A 14,273-nucleotide genomic window follows, 5' to 3' on the forward strand; every position below is an offset into this window, starting at 1 on the left:
CGCTGAGTTACGCCATGCACAGGCAGAAAGGGACGTCCTGCCCAAAGAAAAACCTGGGAGGCAGAGGCATTTCAAGTGCCTCAGCTCGCTAGTGTAGTGTTTCGGGGTGGGCAGTGAGACGCGAAAGCTGAAAGTGAATAAACTTGTTTACCTGTGTCAGCAGCCAGCTTCAGCAGGGCTTTTATGGGAATCCAGTGACGTTGCCAGCCCGGCACTCCTGGAGCCTGCTGACTGGCTTGGCTTGGCATTCCCAAAATCCTGCGGATGGAAAGGAAAAGAAGTCCCCTGACCTCACTCCTTTCTTTCTCCTTAGGTTACAGTTTGTGAAAAAGGGACGATGTAATCTTTAAAAAAAAAAAAAAAAAAGTACCCCACCCCAACAACAAATTTGCAGATTGTTTATTCCGATTACTCAGCTTTTGGGAAGAGAGAGGAAGTAAACACCACGCTAAAATGCAGTGAGATGCAATAGTATTGTTTGAGCATGTTATTTTACTATTTGATGAAACCTTTCTTTTAGTATTAGGGCAAAACAGTTTTAATGACAGGCACTGTTAATTAAAAAATCTGTCCCAGCTGCAGACCAAGCCCACCAGCAGGTGTAGATGCATGCCCACCAGCTGCGTTGGACCACACATTGATGTGAGGCTTAAACAGTAAATTTTTTGGCTGATCTTCCAGTGCTTTTAGGTCCACCTGGTTAAGTAATAAAGTTCTTCCCTTCTCTTGCTCCTGGGTTGCCTCTCCTGGTGGAGCAGGTCATTCGGCGGCAGCTCCAGCCGGCCAGGAGGGAAGCCCGGGCAGGGAGGTTGAGCATGGCTGTGGAGCCGCACACTCTGTGTCCCCACTTCCCACCATTTCAGGGGCTGGCCCTAGCACCTTGAGAGCTGGAAATAACCTCCTGATCCTAATTTTATTTTTTTTTTTTTAGTAGTAGGAATATCAACAAGCCTTTGTCCTTAGGAAGGAATTTGTGTAAGTTCATAATGGCGTGTTTTCCACATTAGCTTCAGAGGAATAGGTAAATAGTAGCTGAGCTATTTCTTTGCTTTTATTATCCCTGGCCTAGTGGGAGGCCAGGGCTGCAAGCTGCCGAGGCTGTAACGCAGGCTAACGCTGCAATTCAAGACTATGGCTCCCTTTCTTAAAATGTGCCAGGAACAACTGTTCCTCCGCCTTCATGAGCTCAATTTACGGTTGTGGGAGGCAATGTGTTCTTTGTGCTTGATGAAGTACACCGCGCACGCAAGCCTCTTCAGATGTGTTGTCAGTTGGCAGATCTCGCTAGATGCACCTTTACACAATTGCACAAGGCACCAGGAGGTACAAATGTGAAATTTAGCCTTGGGGGCAAAACAAAGAAATGAAACTTAGGTATGAATGCGGTGTTATCCATCTGCAGATACAGATATTAGACCTGATCTCCCACTACGCTACTGTAGTTTTACACTAATAGGACTCTGCTGCAATCAGTGGAGTAGCACCACTGCAAGACAAAAACAGCAGTGGTGATAAGTTGGGGCTGTTATTTTTAATTCTGGTAAATAACATAGGATTGAACCCTGTTTGGGGAAAGCCAAACTGCATTCACTGCATGAAACCAGCCATAATAAAAGGGAGAAATGCAGGTGGCACGCCGTCTTGATGTTGCTCCTGAACTTCTGCTCTTCCTTCTGGGGAGCCGTTGCCCTGGGTACCGAGTGACCATGTGCGAGCAAAGGGAAGGGGTCTTCCAGCTCACTCTTTTTTGTAGCCTTTCCATTTGCTGTCCCGTAAAGTCAGTTTTATCATACGTAATCAGAATTTGTCCCGTAGCTGAGACTCATTTGTTACATTGAATGAATGTGCTTATTATGGAAAGTTGTTTTGTTGAAGGAGTCTGTTAATGGCATTGTCAGGAAAGAGGTTGCAATTTGTCATGGTAGATAGCTTTCCAGTTAAGTAAAAAGCAAGTCATGTTCTTTTCCTCTGTGCATGTTAGGGTGAGAAATAAAACAGCCGCAGCAGGTTGTTGTTTACGAAGTGCTACAGTCAGGCCAGGCAGCGGGCAGGAACAGAGTGCAGGGTCTGGTCTTAGTTTACAGCCATGCACTTCCCTGGCCATCAGTGGTCCTGGATAATGCCCAACAAATTGGATTGATGACTTTGGATAACCCCAGCTTCTCCCGGTTGCGAGGCATCGTACTACCATGACTGTCTCCTAAGAGAAATTAATGTAATATCTGTAGATGGTAGACTGATTTACCTTTTGGTGACCCTGGAGAGAAAGGTCAGGTTCAGGATATTTTTACCTGTAATCGGTTATCCATAAAGAGTTAGTGTACCAGGTTTCAAGATTGTAGCTCAAAAGGGCAGTTGCTTTGAGAAGGTAGCTCAAAAGGGCACTTGAACAGCTGAAATCAGATGAGACAGATTTAATGGCCTCTTAGTGATTTCTGACTGAAAGTTCAGAGTTTGAAATTTGGGGATGTTTTCTCTACCCAGCCTATGGTAAAACAGATGCACTATAGCTTAATAGAAATTTAATTTCAGGCTGAGTATTTAGAAGTGGTTTTCAACTGCTGTATATGCACTTGGTCACTTCAGCTGTAAGGAAGAGAAAGAATAATCACGTTGTGTTTGTGGTCTTGTATATTTTTAGCTAATGTGTTAAGACACTGCAATTCTAGAAAAGCCGTCCTCCTGTTCCCCAGAGTATTTCAGTTTAACCAGCTGTATTTTATGCAGAATTTTATCTAGACTGCCACAGAAGTTACTAGTAAATCCACTGGGATTTTGGCAGCCAAAACAGTAGATAGTAAGCACAATACTTCATTTCCCTGAGGGTTTTAGTTTCATGGGGATTCTGCTGTAGGCTGGCACTTCACAGTGGGTTACCCGCAGAAGCCCTGGGAGTTCGGGAAACCTCCCCGGATGGAGTGATTGATTCCCAAAGCTCCTTCCCATTTCTGCACTGAGCAGGGAAAGGGACGACTGGCAATATCCACCGGGTGATGCTATTACTCTGCAAACCTGTTGCAGATGGTATGGTAGATCTTAATAAAAATCGTGGGTTTTTACATTTAGAGTAAGGAAGGTGACTGATTTCATGCAGAGTACTGAGAGAGAGATGGGGCAGGGCATGAACAAGGAGGGAATGACAGATGTGTAGATGAATTCAACAGCAGCACAAGATGCACAGGGACATTGAAATGGCCTCAAGTTGTACCAGGGGAGGTTTAGACTGGACATGAGGAAAAATTTCTTTACTGAAAGAGTGGTTAAACAGTGGAACAGGCTGCCCAGGGAAGTGGTTGAGTCACCATCCCTGGAGATATTAAAAAGACGCGTAGGTGAGGCGCTTAGGGACACGGTTTAGTGGGCATGGTGGTGTTGGGTCGACAGTTGGACGCCATGATCTTAGAGGTCTTTTCCAACCTTAATGACTCTATGATTCTATGATTGTGGCACCTGCCTATGGAGATGCTCCATCTCACAGATGGGAATTTCACCTTAAGTAACTTGAGGTGATGCCTATGTGAAATACAGATGGAAATGTATCAGTGAGTAAATTTTGTCTTAGTCAGTGGGTATGGCTAGGCTATTTCCATTGCAGATGTGTTGGTGGGCCTTCGTGGGAAATACTAGTGATTTATTCTGCCTGTAATTGTTAATGCTAACAACCTTCGGTAGCTCTTTAAGCATCAGCTTCTAAGAGTATGTGGATTATCCTATTTCACACTGGCAATTAGTTGAAGATATTAAAGCACTTTGAAAATGGAAATCGCAGGGCAAATGCTATTTAAACAGTTTATCATTAAATGTATAATCGCGTCTCTCCGCCTACTTTGATTGCAATATGTAGGGAGATGGTAAGGGAGACCAAGGAGTCTGCTTTCGGTTCAGCCCCTGGTACAGATATTGTGCCCTGTACATCCTGGCTCTGACTCAGCTGCTCCTCTTGCTGTCTCTCCCACCTGCCCACACCCGCACGCCGCAAAACACTTTTTCTTCTAGTTTTGTTCCACTTGTTTGCTGTCTTTCTGGTTTTGCAACTTCTTAATTTCTCATTTGTTCTTAGGACCTGTTTTGGAGGGGGGGGGGTTCATTTGTATTTCTGGAGTCCTGATTTTTATTCTTTGGGCAGTTGTTACTGTGTTTGGCATGTTCTGCAGAACTTGAACGAGTCCTGAAACACTATAGTCAATATAAAGGTGGGCATTAACAGTGTATTCATAGACCTGGAAACAGTTTATGGGCTTTTGGGGGTTTTTTTCCTGCTGAAGCACTTTATGGAGCCTTCTGCAACATTCAAGCCAAATCCACCTTTAGAACCAGTTTTTTTTCCTTCGGCTCTGGTTTCAGGTCTTGGATTGGCAGTTCTAGATATCCAAAGTATTGATAGCTGTTGTATTTGCTTCTGGATGTCTTAAAATCAAAAAGAGAAAAAAAATCTTTTCTCTTAAATGATAGTAAAGTGAAATAATAAAAAAGAATACCAAAGCCATACCTTTCAGCTGTCTTCAAGGGGTATTTTTCTCAGCCTGTTGTTCTGGATTGACTTGCCAGTTTTGGTCCTATGTCTGAGTTCAGTTAGTATTGTTTTTCCTCAAGGGACCAGAAACTCCTTTTTTGCTCATTCAATCTACTAATATTTCAGGGATGTGACAATAGCAGGTGCCAAATTTCATGTCAAAAATAAAATTTTCAGGCTGATGGAATCCTTGAAACCACAGATCAAGTTTCAGGCCAGTTAAATAAAGCTGTAGAGCATCCATTTGTATCATTCATTCATATAATGAAACCTGTTCTTATAACTCAGTTCTTGATATATTAACCCTGCAGTTATCCTCATACATAAATGGGAGATGTGTTGCTTTCGTTGGTTATAATAGGGTATAACCATATAAATCCCCTGTGCATGAATGGAAAAAGAGAGGCCCTTAGGCTATAGGTATCAAAGGTCTCCCCTATACTTACAATAGCCTAATAAGGTTATTTTGGAGGCATAGGTAATTACTCATGGACTCCCCTATAGCTAGTGATTCATTGTTCACTACTGAAACATTTCTAAATGAATTACGTTTTAAACAAGCAAATCCTTGGCCTTCTCTTTTATGGGGGGAAAAAGAGAACTGGAGGGACACAAAATTCCACCGTTTTCTGCATTTAAAATATACTGCTTGCTAGTTAAAAGGTCCCTGCTATTTGAACCAATTTAAATGTACTATCGTGCTTCTTGCTGTTTTGATTCCATGAATGTGTATTTCTGAATTTCACATTTTGATGGAAATATTATTGTTGTCATTAATTTGATATTTAGAAAAGACTGTGGATACAAGAGCTCAGTGCAATGAATAAAAGAGTTGGAGTTAACTGTCCCTGGGGATAGAATCAATCACTGTTGTAGAAGAGGGTGACATTTAAAAAAGAAACTCAGAAGAAAATGTCATGCTTAAAAAATTAGATTTAAACGCACTACCTCCTGATTGATTTTTATTGCACTCAGATGGATACACTGATTGATTATCAGCCTTGCAAATGTTTAGTACCTTTCTCACTTCTCTAATAATCAGAATAATCTAATTTTCAATGTCATTTAAGTTACCGTATTCAAGGTTATAATAGATCATATTTCTAATAAAACATAGCAATTATGTAATGAATAATACAAAGCTGCAAGGCAGAGTTCAGATTCACCTTCGTCAAAAAAAAAAACAACCCCAAACCAAAAAAACCACCACCAGTGGCTGGACGAGCCAGCGTATGTGAAGGCAGCCTACAGGACGATGTCCTCTGGGTTTGTGGTGTTTTCCCCCATCGTTGAACTGAGGCTGCTGGAGCGTTGGTTGGGGCGCGTTTGCCATAGCTGAACATCATTTCTCAATAGGAAACCAGGGGCGGGCTTGAATTCTGTAATATATGCGCTCGCTCTGTGCCTGGGGAAAAATGATAGCGTGCCAGGTGCTTATGAAATTTCTTCCATGATTGTTTCTCTGTGCTCCCTGTTAATTTTGATACGTGTCTGTAGAGAGATACTATCTCACTTAATTCGAGATGTTTTCTTGTGGCAATTGTACCCGACAGCTGACATGGTTGATTTCTCTGAATCAGCTACAAAATATGCAGTTTTCAATGTGTTTCGGTTTTGTACTTGAAGCCCCTTACATGACTGTGTACTTGTTATTGGCTTTGTCCGGTAGAAATGAGAGTTTTGTATTTGAAATGTGCTTTGCCTCCAATCGTTCTCCATATGTCAAAGCTCAGTTTTGGCATGGGAATCTGTTTTAAGATAGTTTCCTGTTCTTTTTAAAGACTGAGCAGTTTTGCCTAAAAGAAAACATTATTTCATCTGGAAATCACGACTTAGGAAAACCAATCTATTTATAACTACCTGGTGTTCTGCATATTTTAGTGCTATGTTTGGCTTGCGATTGCATTGCTGTTAAAACGTGAACAGGAGTCTTACCGTTCTGAATTGATGGCGTGTCTGTCAAGCATGATCATGTTGCTTTCAAGATGGTTATTTTCTTCCTTTTCTTATGCTGGAGATGGGAAAAACCAACTTCCTTGAGGTTCCTCATCTCTGTGTCTGCTTCCACCAGCTCCTGGGTGATGTGCAGCTGGGTGCTGGCTTTGTCCATGGGGTCGGAGAGCCTGGTTCATCAGCAGCATCGGGGGTGCTAAGCCTCCCTTGGTTCGAGGTTTTCCAAGGTGACTGTTGTGAAGGACATCCTTACGGACTGCCATTCGTTACCGTGAGCACAGTTTATTGAAGGGTGATAAGGGAGAAGGGTGACACATGGTATGTGTGGGGCATTTGTCCTGATGGATCAAACTTGGCAGTGGCAATAGGTAAGCATTTTGCATATTTGACTGAAAGTGTCCACAGCTGCGAACTTCTGCCAGAATTAGAAATTTTTAGCAGCTGCTGCTGGAATTGGAGAAGTCAGAGTGTAAAGGAGCTGTGCAGGACTTGCGGGTTTCCACCCTAGCAAGCAGCTTGGTGCTCCTGGAAGCCCTGGGTGCAGTGCTGAGCATCGACCCCACCGCCCGCGTGTGGCACCATTTGCCTGTGATGTCGGGCAGCCCAGGCTGCCTGGCGTGCGGCAAGGGATAGATGGCTTCCCGAGGTGCAGGAGAGCAGGCAGGAGAGCGACCCTCTGCCCGGAGGGGAGAGTTGGCAGGTCTGCGGCAGTCCTGCCTCAGCTCACCTCTGCTTTCTCTTCTCATCAGCGTTCGCAAACAAAAGGAGTCTTCTTGAAAGCCTACGTTGCACCCAGTGCTGTGCAATTACTGACTTGCTCTGTGTGCTTTATGGTGCTTTTGAGATTTGTTAGCTTAAAGAGTAACTTCCAAAATATTTAATGACAAGAGAAGTGTGGTGTTACAGGAATGCAAACTAACTGGAAACACTCGTAGTTGTTGCTACAGGAACAAAACCAGTTAAGTAGTACACAAAGCTCTTCAAAGATCATGGGGATCTCCAAGAGGCAAAACTGCAATGATAGTGTTTCAAGTCATGAATTTATAGCTGATTAATCATTATAATATATGAAAGGTGCTGTCTAACTGTCTTCTGGGCATCTGGGGAAGCAAAAGTTATGCAAGTAATTGGAAATACTGTGTTGTGAGCTGCAGGTTCTTCTCCCCTAGACAGGTTTGTGCCACCTTTGACAAAGCGGAATACGAACACTCGCTATTCCATAATTTTACCTGATTATCTAGAAATTGCCTAAATCTCTTGAGCTGGATCCCAGGCTCTCTTAGGCCAAGCGGTGACTAAGTTTGGTGGACCTGAGGGGTTTGCGTTTAAGACTGGACGATTCCCAGCATTACGACATGCTTGAAATGATCCCGCTCAAGCAGGAGAATTGCTGTGTGGTTGCTAAATGAGAGTGCTGGGGTCCTCCGAGAGAAGCTGTTTGCGTCTTTCCTATACTTAGTTTCATCTACAGCAGGCCCTGCTTTTCTTGAAAAATGCATCCTTCCCTCCTGCAGCTTTCCTGCCCTGCCCATCACTTCAAGCAGAAGAGGGAAAATGTGTCTGAGGCTAAGGAAAGCAGTGGCAAACCTGGGGTGAGGAGAACAGACTGGATGGTACAAGAGATGATGTTCAGCCCCTCTACCATCAGGTTAGGGGAATGAACGTTTGAGGGTAGGGGTTGGTCCTAAAGCTAAGGCAACAGAAAGTGCCTTCGCTAGCTTACGAACCCTGCCGCGGCTGCCTGGAGGTTTCTGGGTGTGGAAGTGCAAGTCCTGGCGTGTGTGTTGAGGGGACAGGGAAGCTGTCACGGGAAGATGGATCAGAGCAGACGTGCTCAGGCGTGGGCGTGCGTCGCTCAGCTGTCTGAGCAGTGCTGAGACTCGCGCGGACGTGGCTTCCTCACGTACCAAGATACACCTCGTTTCCTCCTCTTCCCCCACCACCAACACCTTATTTGTTTTTTTAGTATTTTGACTTCCAGTATTTCTCACAGGGCAAGAGAGCTTCCATACTGTCCCCTGTCGGGAGCTCTTAAATAATGCAGCCATCGAGTCAGAATTTAGTGCACAAGTAATGAAATTCATAACCTGAGTTTTCTGCCGTAGCATTAACTGTGACACAGATTCATCACCGGCGTATCATCATTAAAAGGCAGTGGAATTGCATTGGGGATTGATGTGATCATATGCATGTAAAGATCAAGATACAAAAAGGTGTGATTTATGTAATATAAGCATAAGCTGTAATCCAAAACCCTTCCTACATGTGGTGTGACAGTTCCTGTTCCCAGAGCAGTGATGGCTTTTAAATTTACTGGGTAAATGCGTGTGTTTATATGTTTTTATTTAACTCTTTTAAACATAGTGTTGTCTTAATCTTTTTCTTTCTTTTTTTTTGCGTTGAATTATAGCTGTAGTTGAATCTGCGTAGCAGTGTTCAACGTTATCGAAATTCTTTATATTTTTGGAGCCTGGGTGTTATATGTCAGCACTTTATTGTGTTATCTTACAGGGAATATAGAAACACTGCCATGTCTGATGCAGCCTTAGCGAAGACAAATGTAGGAAATACAGAAAGTATACATAAAGCAAGAGGATAAATGTTGTTCAGGTTTTATCATTATTACAAAGGCTATTGGAATTGTAGAAAAAAGGTAACAGTGAACAAAAACTGTTCTTAGTTTTCAGGATGTGTTAACTCTCCCCTTCCTACCCGTCAGTGATTTGCACCCGACAAGAAAGAGGACAGAGCTGGGCCAGTTTGGTGATGTGGATTCACCAGCAGCTATGTCTCTGGTGGCCTTTGGAGGGAAAGGGACTTCAGGTACAGCTGCAGAGGGAGCTGTGCCGGGGTAGCACGGGAGCGGTGGCACGGTTCCTGCCGGAGTTATCTCCTGGTCTGTGGGAGCCCTTGGCAGCTGCTCCAAAGCCTGGCCTAAATAACGTGTTTGTCTTCCACGAGGAGTTCAAAGCTATTGAGATAAGTAGTTGCTGAGGCCGCCTGTTTGGCAAATTTGTCAATCGGCTCGTAGAGCTATAAGTAAATGCAGCTTTATTACAAAGGCTTATTGCTCTTTGTGGTTGTGTAGGAGTTTACATAATTTTCTAAGGAGCTCATTTATCTCCCAAGTACAGTGGCGATTAGGATTTACTTCTGGAGTGCAGTGGCAGTTTGGAGCACTCGAGGCGTACGTGTCAGTCCTGGATGTTTTTTCAATGCAAGAGACTTTACTTGCACTCTGCCCTGGGGTCCAGTGAACAAATTGGGGCATTGGCTTTAGGGGAATATTTGTAAAAGGGGGAGGTGGAGGGGTGTTCAAACCTCCCCTAAATCTGAGTACTACAGTGCTGAGTGCTACACTGGTAGCACTGAACCTTCACAAGAAGGTACCTTTCCTGTCCACCTTTCTTGGCCTTCTTTGAGTCTCTGTTACTCCAGACACCAGAACTGATGGTGTTCAAGGTTAGGCTTTAATCCAGTGGGGTGCTCAGCGTCCCAGCCCTGATCCAGCAAAGCACATAATTAACTTCAGTGCAGGTCTGTTCACATAGTTAAAGTCAAGTTCATCCTTAAAATATCTGCTGGATCAGAGTCAGAGTTCTCTCAGTTGCAAAGTCAAACCTTTAGTGAGAAAACCAGAGCCATTCGTCACATGGAGTATGTGCCTATTGGCCTCATAAAGGAGCAACAATATTCACTGCATCTACCCCTTGTTTTCTGTTACACATACTACATTATTTCTGTAGATGCCCCTGACTCTACTGCTTTCCCACCCACCATTTTCCCACGTCACTCTTAATTTTCTCTCAGAAATGACACCCAGTGGAAAATGAATCCAACTGCGTGTCATTCGTTCTTGAACAGATGGTGTAGGTAAGACTGGATCAAAAGCTCCTCTTCCTCCTGAAACATTCACCATTTGTCTGCTCTTTGCGACCATTTGTGGTTCACAGGCATGTAGGAAGGAACCACAGAAGATATGGAGATGGGCCTGGGGAACCCATGGGGTTTGAAAAGAGCTAGCATGGAGGTTGCTCTGGGCATCTGCCCGTTTTGCTGTGCTTCCCTCCCTACGGCACAGATAGATGCGCTTTCAGGTGCGGGACAGTACAAATGAGAATAGGCTGATCTTTGGCCGTCCAAAATCCCCAGCCCTCCTCACGTGTGCCAAACCCACCAGCCGCACCCTCAGAGTTCAGGCCACTGGTTTAAATATCATGAGGTTTTGAACACCGGTGAATGTTAGGATTGGTTCTTATTTGTCCAGCAGTGTTTAGTCTTTGGGGTGTTTAATATTGACACAGAGTCTTTGGGGAGTCTTTGGGGATTTTGTTTGGCTTTGTTGTAAAGCCTTATGCATCTGGTTATGCTTAAGACCTTAGCTTTAGCAAACAACAAGCCTCTTGATAAAATTCACAAGTACTGGCAATACTGTGGACATAGACTTATCTCCTGGGCACGTTTTGTAAAATTAAGCTATTTTCATTAAAAGAACAAAGAGTAGCATGGTGATGGAGCAGCTGTCATATTTTATTACAAAACACAAATATGTGGGAAATCAATTACAGCACGAGTGCCACACAATGCATATTTCCAGTAATCCCCCACGGCTGGGGGAAGGTAGAAGGCTGATATGAGCGCAGGAGCAGATGGCAAGCAACTTTAGATAGCTTCACTGCCATTTTTACTCTTTCAAGTGTTTGTGCTTCTCCTTTGATCTTCAGATCTTGAGTTTAATGTGTTTCATCTTCTTTCATTTGCTGTTTTCAAATTTAACTTTCCCTTTAAATAACTTTTGCTTGGTGGAGTTTGTATTAGTATGGGTTTTGTTATCTTCCATACCATGAAATTTAAGAGAGACAGTTGCTGTCTTTCTTTAGCGTTGTTCACATCCAGTGAAATACCGACTGCATCACTGCAGAGGACTTTGCCATTCACCATGCACAGCTGTAATGATAAAATGAAAAAATCCCACCTCACAGAGTTACTGAGACACTTACAATGCATGTGAAGTTGCAGTAGGCTTTCTTGGAAGGTAGATACTACGGGAGTGTGATGGCACATCCACAACAAGCACCAACAGAAGTTTGGTTTCATCATTATCCCATTAAATATAATTCTTACAGTTGAGTAATTAAGCTTGCGTTAGTTTTCTCTGTGCATGTAACATTTTTATCTCCACTTAATTTATGTTTAAAATAAATCATTTTACTGTTTTGAAGTAGAGTGGCAAGAGTGACATGGGGTGATCTGAATAACCACGTGTGATCTGCGTCTCTGCTTTTTCTGTAGCTGTCAGAAACGATAGGAACAAAAAGAAGAAGGAACCTTCAAAGCAGGAGTCCACAGAAAACTATGAAATGACAGCAGAGTTGGATGATCTTACTGAGAAGATCCGAAAAGCTCACCAGGAAACCTTCCCCTCGCTCTGCCAGCTGGGAAAATACACTACGGTAAGTACGGTTTATGACACATACGTTCTGGATATGCCTGGATGATGTGAGTTTTGCATTGGAGGCTTGAGGTGTTTTAAATAGATGCAGAAGTAGATGTACTCCTTGCACCTCCTTAGTCATGAAAAAACACAGGTGTGCATGCAAATACATGCTGAAGAAGAGAAATTGCGCTTAACTGTAAGCATTACTTAGTGGTATTGTGAGAGACTGTCTGAAGGATTAATCCACCAAGAGACAAGCTTGGAGTCCATAAGTCAATTACATGCCATCATTCATCAGAAATTCATCGGCTCCCAAAGATGGGATCTCTGCTTGTGCGTCAGCGGATTACAACTTTGCAGGTGTAGAGAGTTCTTAAATGCTGCTGGATTACTGGTGACAGTCCCAAAGCTACCACGGTCAAGGAAAATATGAAATGTCTAAATAAACCGGTTTCCAAAATGCTCATTTGCAGTTTATTCCTCTCCCAGTCTACCAAAATACCGCAAAGCAGCAAACACTTTTGCTGCTTTTAGAAATGAAAAATTGGCAGCCCCGTCAAGAAGTTCAGTACTGTGGGAATTTCTTCAGAGGATGAATCAGATCAATTCAGTCTATACATATATATGTTGCTAAATACAGGGAAGGTCAGTGATATATATTGATGTCAGAGAGAAAATTCAATGTCAAGTTTGCAAATGCAGTAATAAAACAGATGCTTAAAAATAAATGTTAGGTAATGTTTAGAGTCCTGTTGGTAGAGGAGTGACTTTGCTGGTCCGGTCTTGCTGTCAGTTGTAGCAGCACTGGCTGTTACAGAGGGATGTGCAGAAGGTCCTGAAGTAGTCAAGTGTGCGCTCTCATCGCCGAAGCTGGGAGTTCAGGAGCGGCATGGCTGGGGCAAGGAGACACCTGCCTCCACGGTCCTTGTCCTCCACGGTTGCCATGCGGTCCCAGCTGGGACCAAGCCCTAGAGGCCAGGTGAAATACCTCTCTCACCGGATTGCTCTCTCTTTCGTGTAAATGCTCTGCTACTGAAACAAACGTTAAATTTCTCAGAGTAATCTAGGCAAATCCCTGTGTGGCATCAATATTCACTGTTTTGTGGCATACTCATCTATTTACAAAGTGCAAGGTTCAAAACTCTCAGGTCTAGGTGTAAGGCTTTGTATTTAAGTGCAAGAAAAGCAAGGATACATGGTGTGATGTTAGAAAAAAGCATGTTTTTCATGTTGCTGAAAGTATTTTCACAAACATTTTTCACATTTAATTTTGAGACCCGCATAAAATGGTTAGTACTGGGGAAGGTGCCTGTCCTCTGCACGCTTCTCTGGTGCTATCCCTGCTTGGGTGAGATGTAGTCAAAACAGTCAGCCTAGGCATGCTGGTAAATATTGCTGTAGCAGGCAAGCACAGGCAGACCCCCAGGGACTAGAGCAGTGCGCGAGGCTGGAAGCTCGAAACCAGCCAGCTGGTGACATAACCGAAGGCAAAGCTGGAGACGGTGGGATCCATAGTGTGTCTTTTCAAGGAAATTCCTGGGTTAATGCCCTCCACTCCTCCCCACAGCACCTGCAGTTGCGTCCTCGTCTTGGAGTGAACAAAATCTTCCAAACAGGCTCTCGCGCTTCTGCAAACATGAGAGCACTTCTGAACGAATGTGAAAAAATCTTCCCAGTTCAAAGACAATGAGTTTATGCCTTGCAGAAGAGGTGGTCGTGTGTCCGCAGCTGGGACGCATAGCCAGGCTGCTGGTATGCATGCCAGAGTTTATTGCTCACAGGCTGCCTTGCAAGTGGCCTGGCTATCCCAGAATAACAATATATCGGTGTACCTCCCAACGTGAACCTGTTGGTACGTACTTTTGTGTTACCTCTGAGTTTGAAGAGTGCACTGCAGTTGGTGTGATGGTACTTCGTACTGGTAATTGCCAAAGATCCTGGAGGGTTGAAAGATAAACCTGGGCACCTATATGCTTGCATTATGTATTGGATGCTTAAGTATCATTAATACTTTAGCTCTTGAAATGATACAAGTGAATGAAATTGGAGAGGGTCTTGTTGCATATCACACCCACTGCTGATGCCTTTGTCCTTGGGTTCCTGCTGACCCCCATGGAGAGTTTGTGTCCCTGTTGGAATTTCAGAGCCCTTACTGAGAGCACCTGGATCTAAGTAATGAACAGATGAATCTGGTCTGTCTATGGGTCCCGAGAAACCATGATCTGACCACTCTCTCTGAGGCTGGATATTGGTCATTTGTATCTCAGGCCAGATCGGACAGCTTGGGAAAGAGATTTCTTGTTTTTATTGTTGGTCTGTTGGAACTCCACAGCGGTTAGCTGCACGTGGCTGAAGTCCCTGCTGCTTTGT

General features: G+C 43.8%; 1 protein-coding gene across 2 annotated transcripts in view; it reads left to right on the forward strand.

Moving 5' to 3' along the window:
• RARB (retinoic acid receptor beta) overlaps positions 1-14,273 on the forward strand; it is a 217,077-nt gene that overhangs the window by 182,570 nt on the left and 20,234 nt on the right. For both annotated transcript variants that reach the window (XM_009288614.1, XM_009288615.2), the window contains one exon: positions 11,759-11,919. In XM_009288614.1, coding sequence (XP_009286889.1) covers positions 11,759-11,919 — 161 coding nt within the window. The remainder of the gene's footprint in view (positions 1-11,758; positions 11,920-14,273) is intronic.

This window comes from Aptenodytes forsteri, unplaced genomic scaffold (genome assembly GCF_000699145.1).
Source record: "Aptenodytes forsteri isolate BGI_AS27 unplaced genomic scaffold, ASM69914v1 Scaffold9, whole genome shotgun sequence".
In the NCBI taxonomy this organism is placed as follows: Eukaryota; Metazoa; Chordata; class Aves; order Sphenisciformes; family Spheniscidae; genus Aptenodytes; species Aptenodytes forsteri.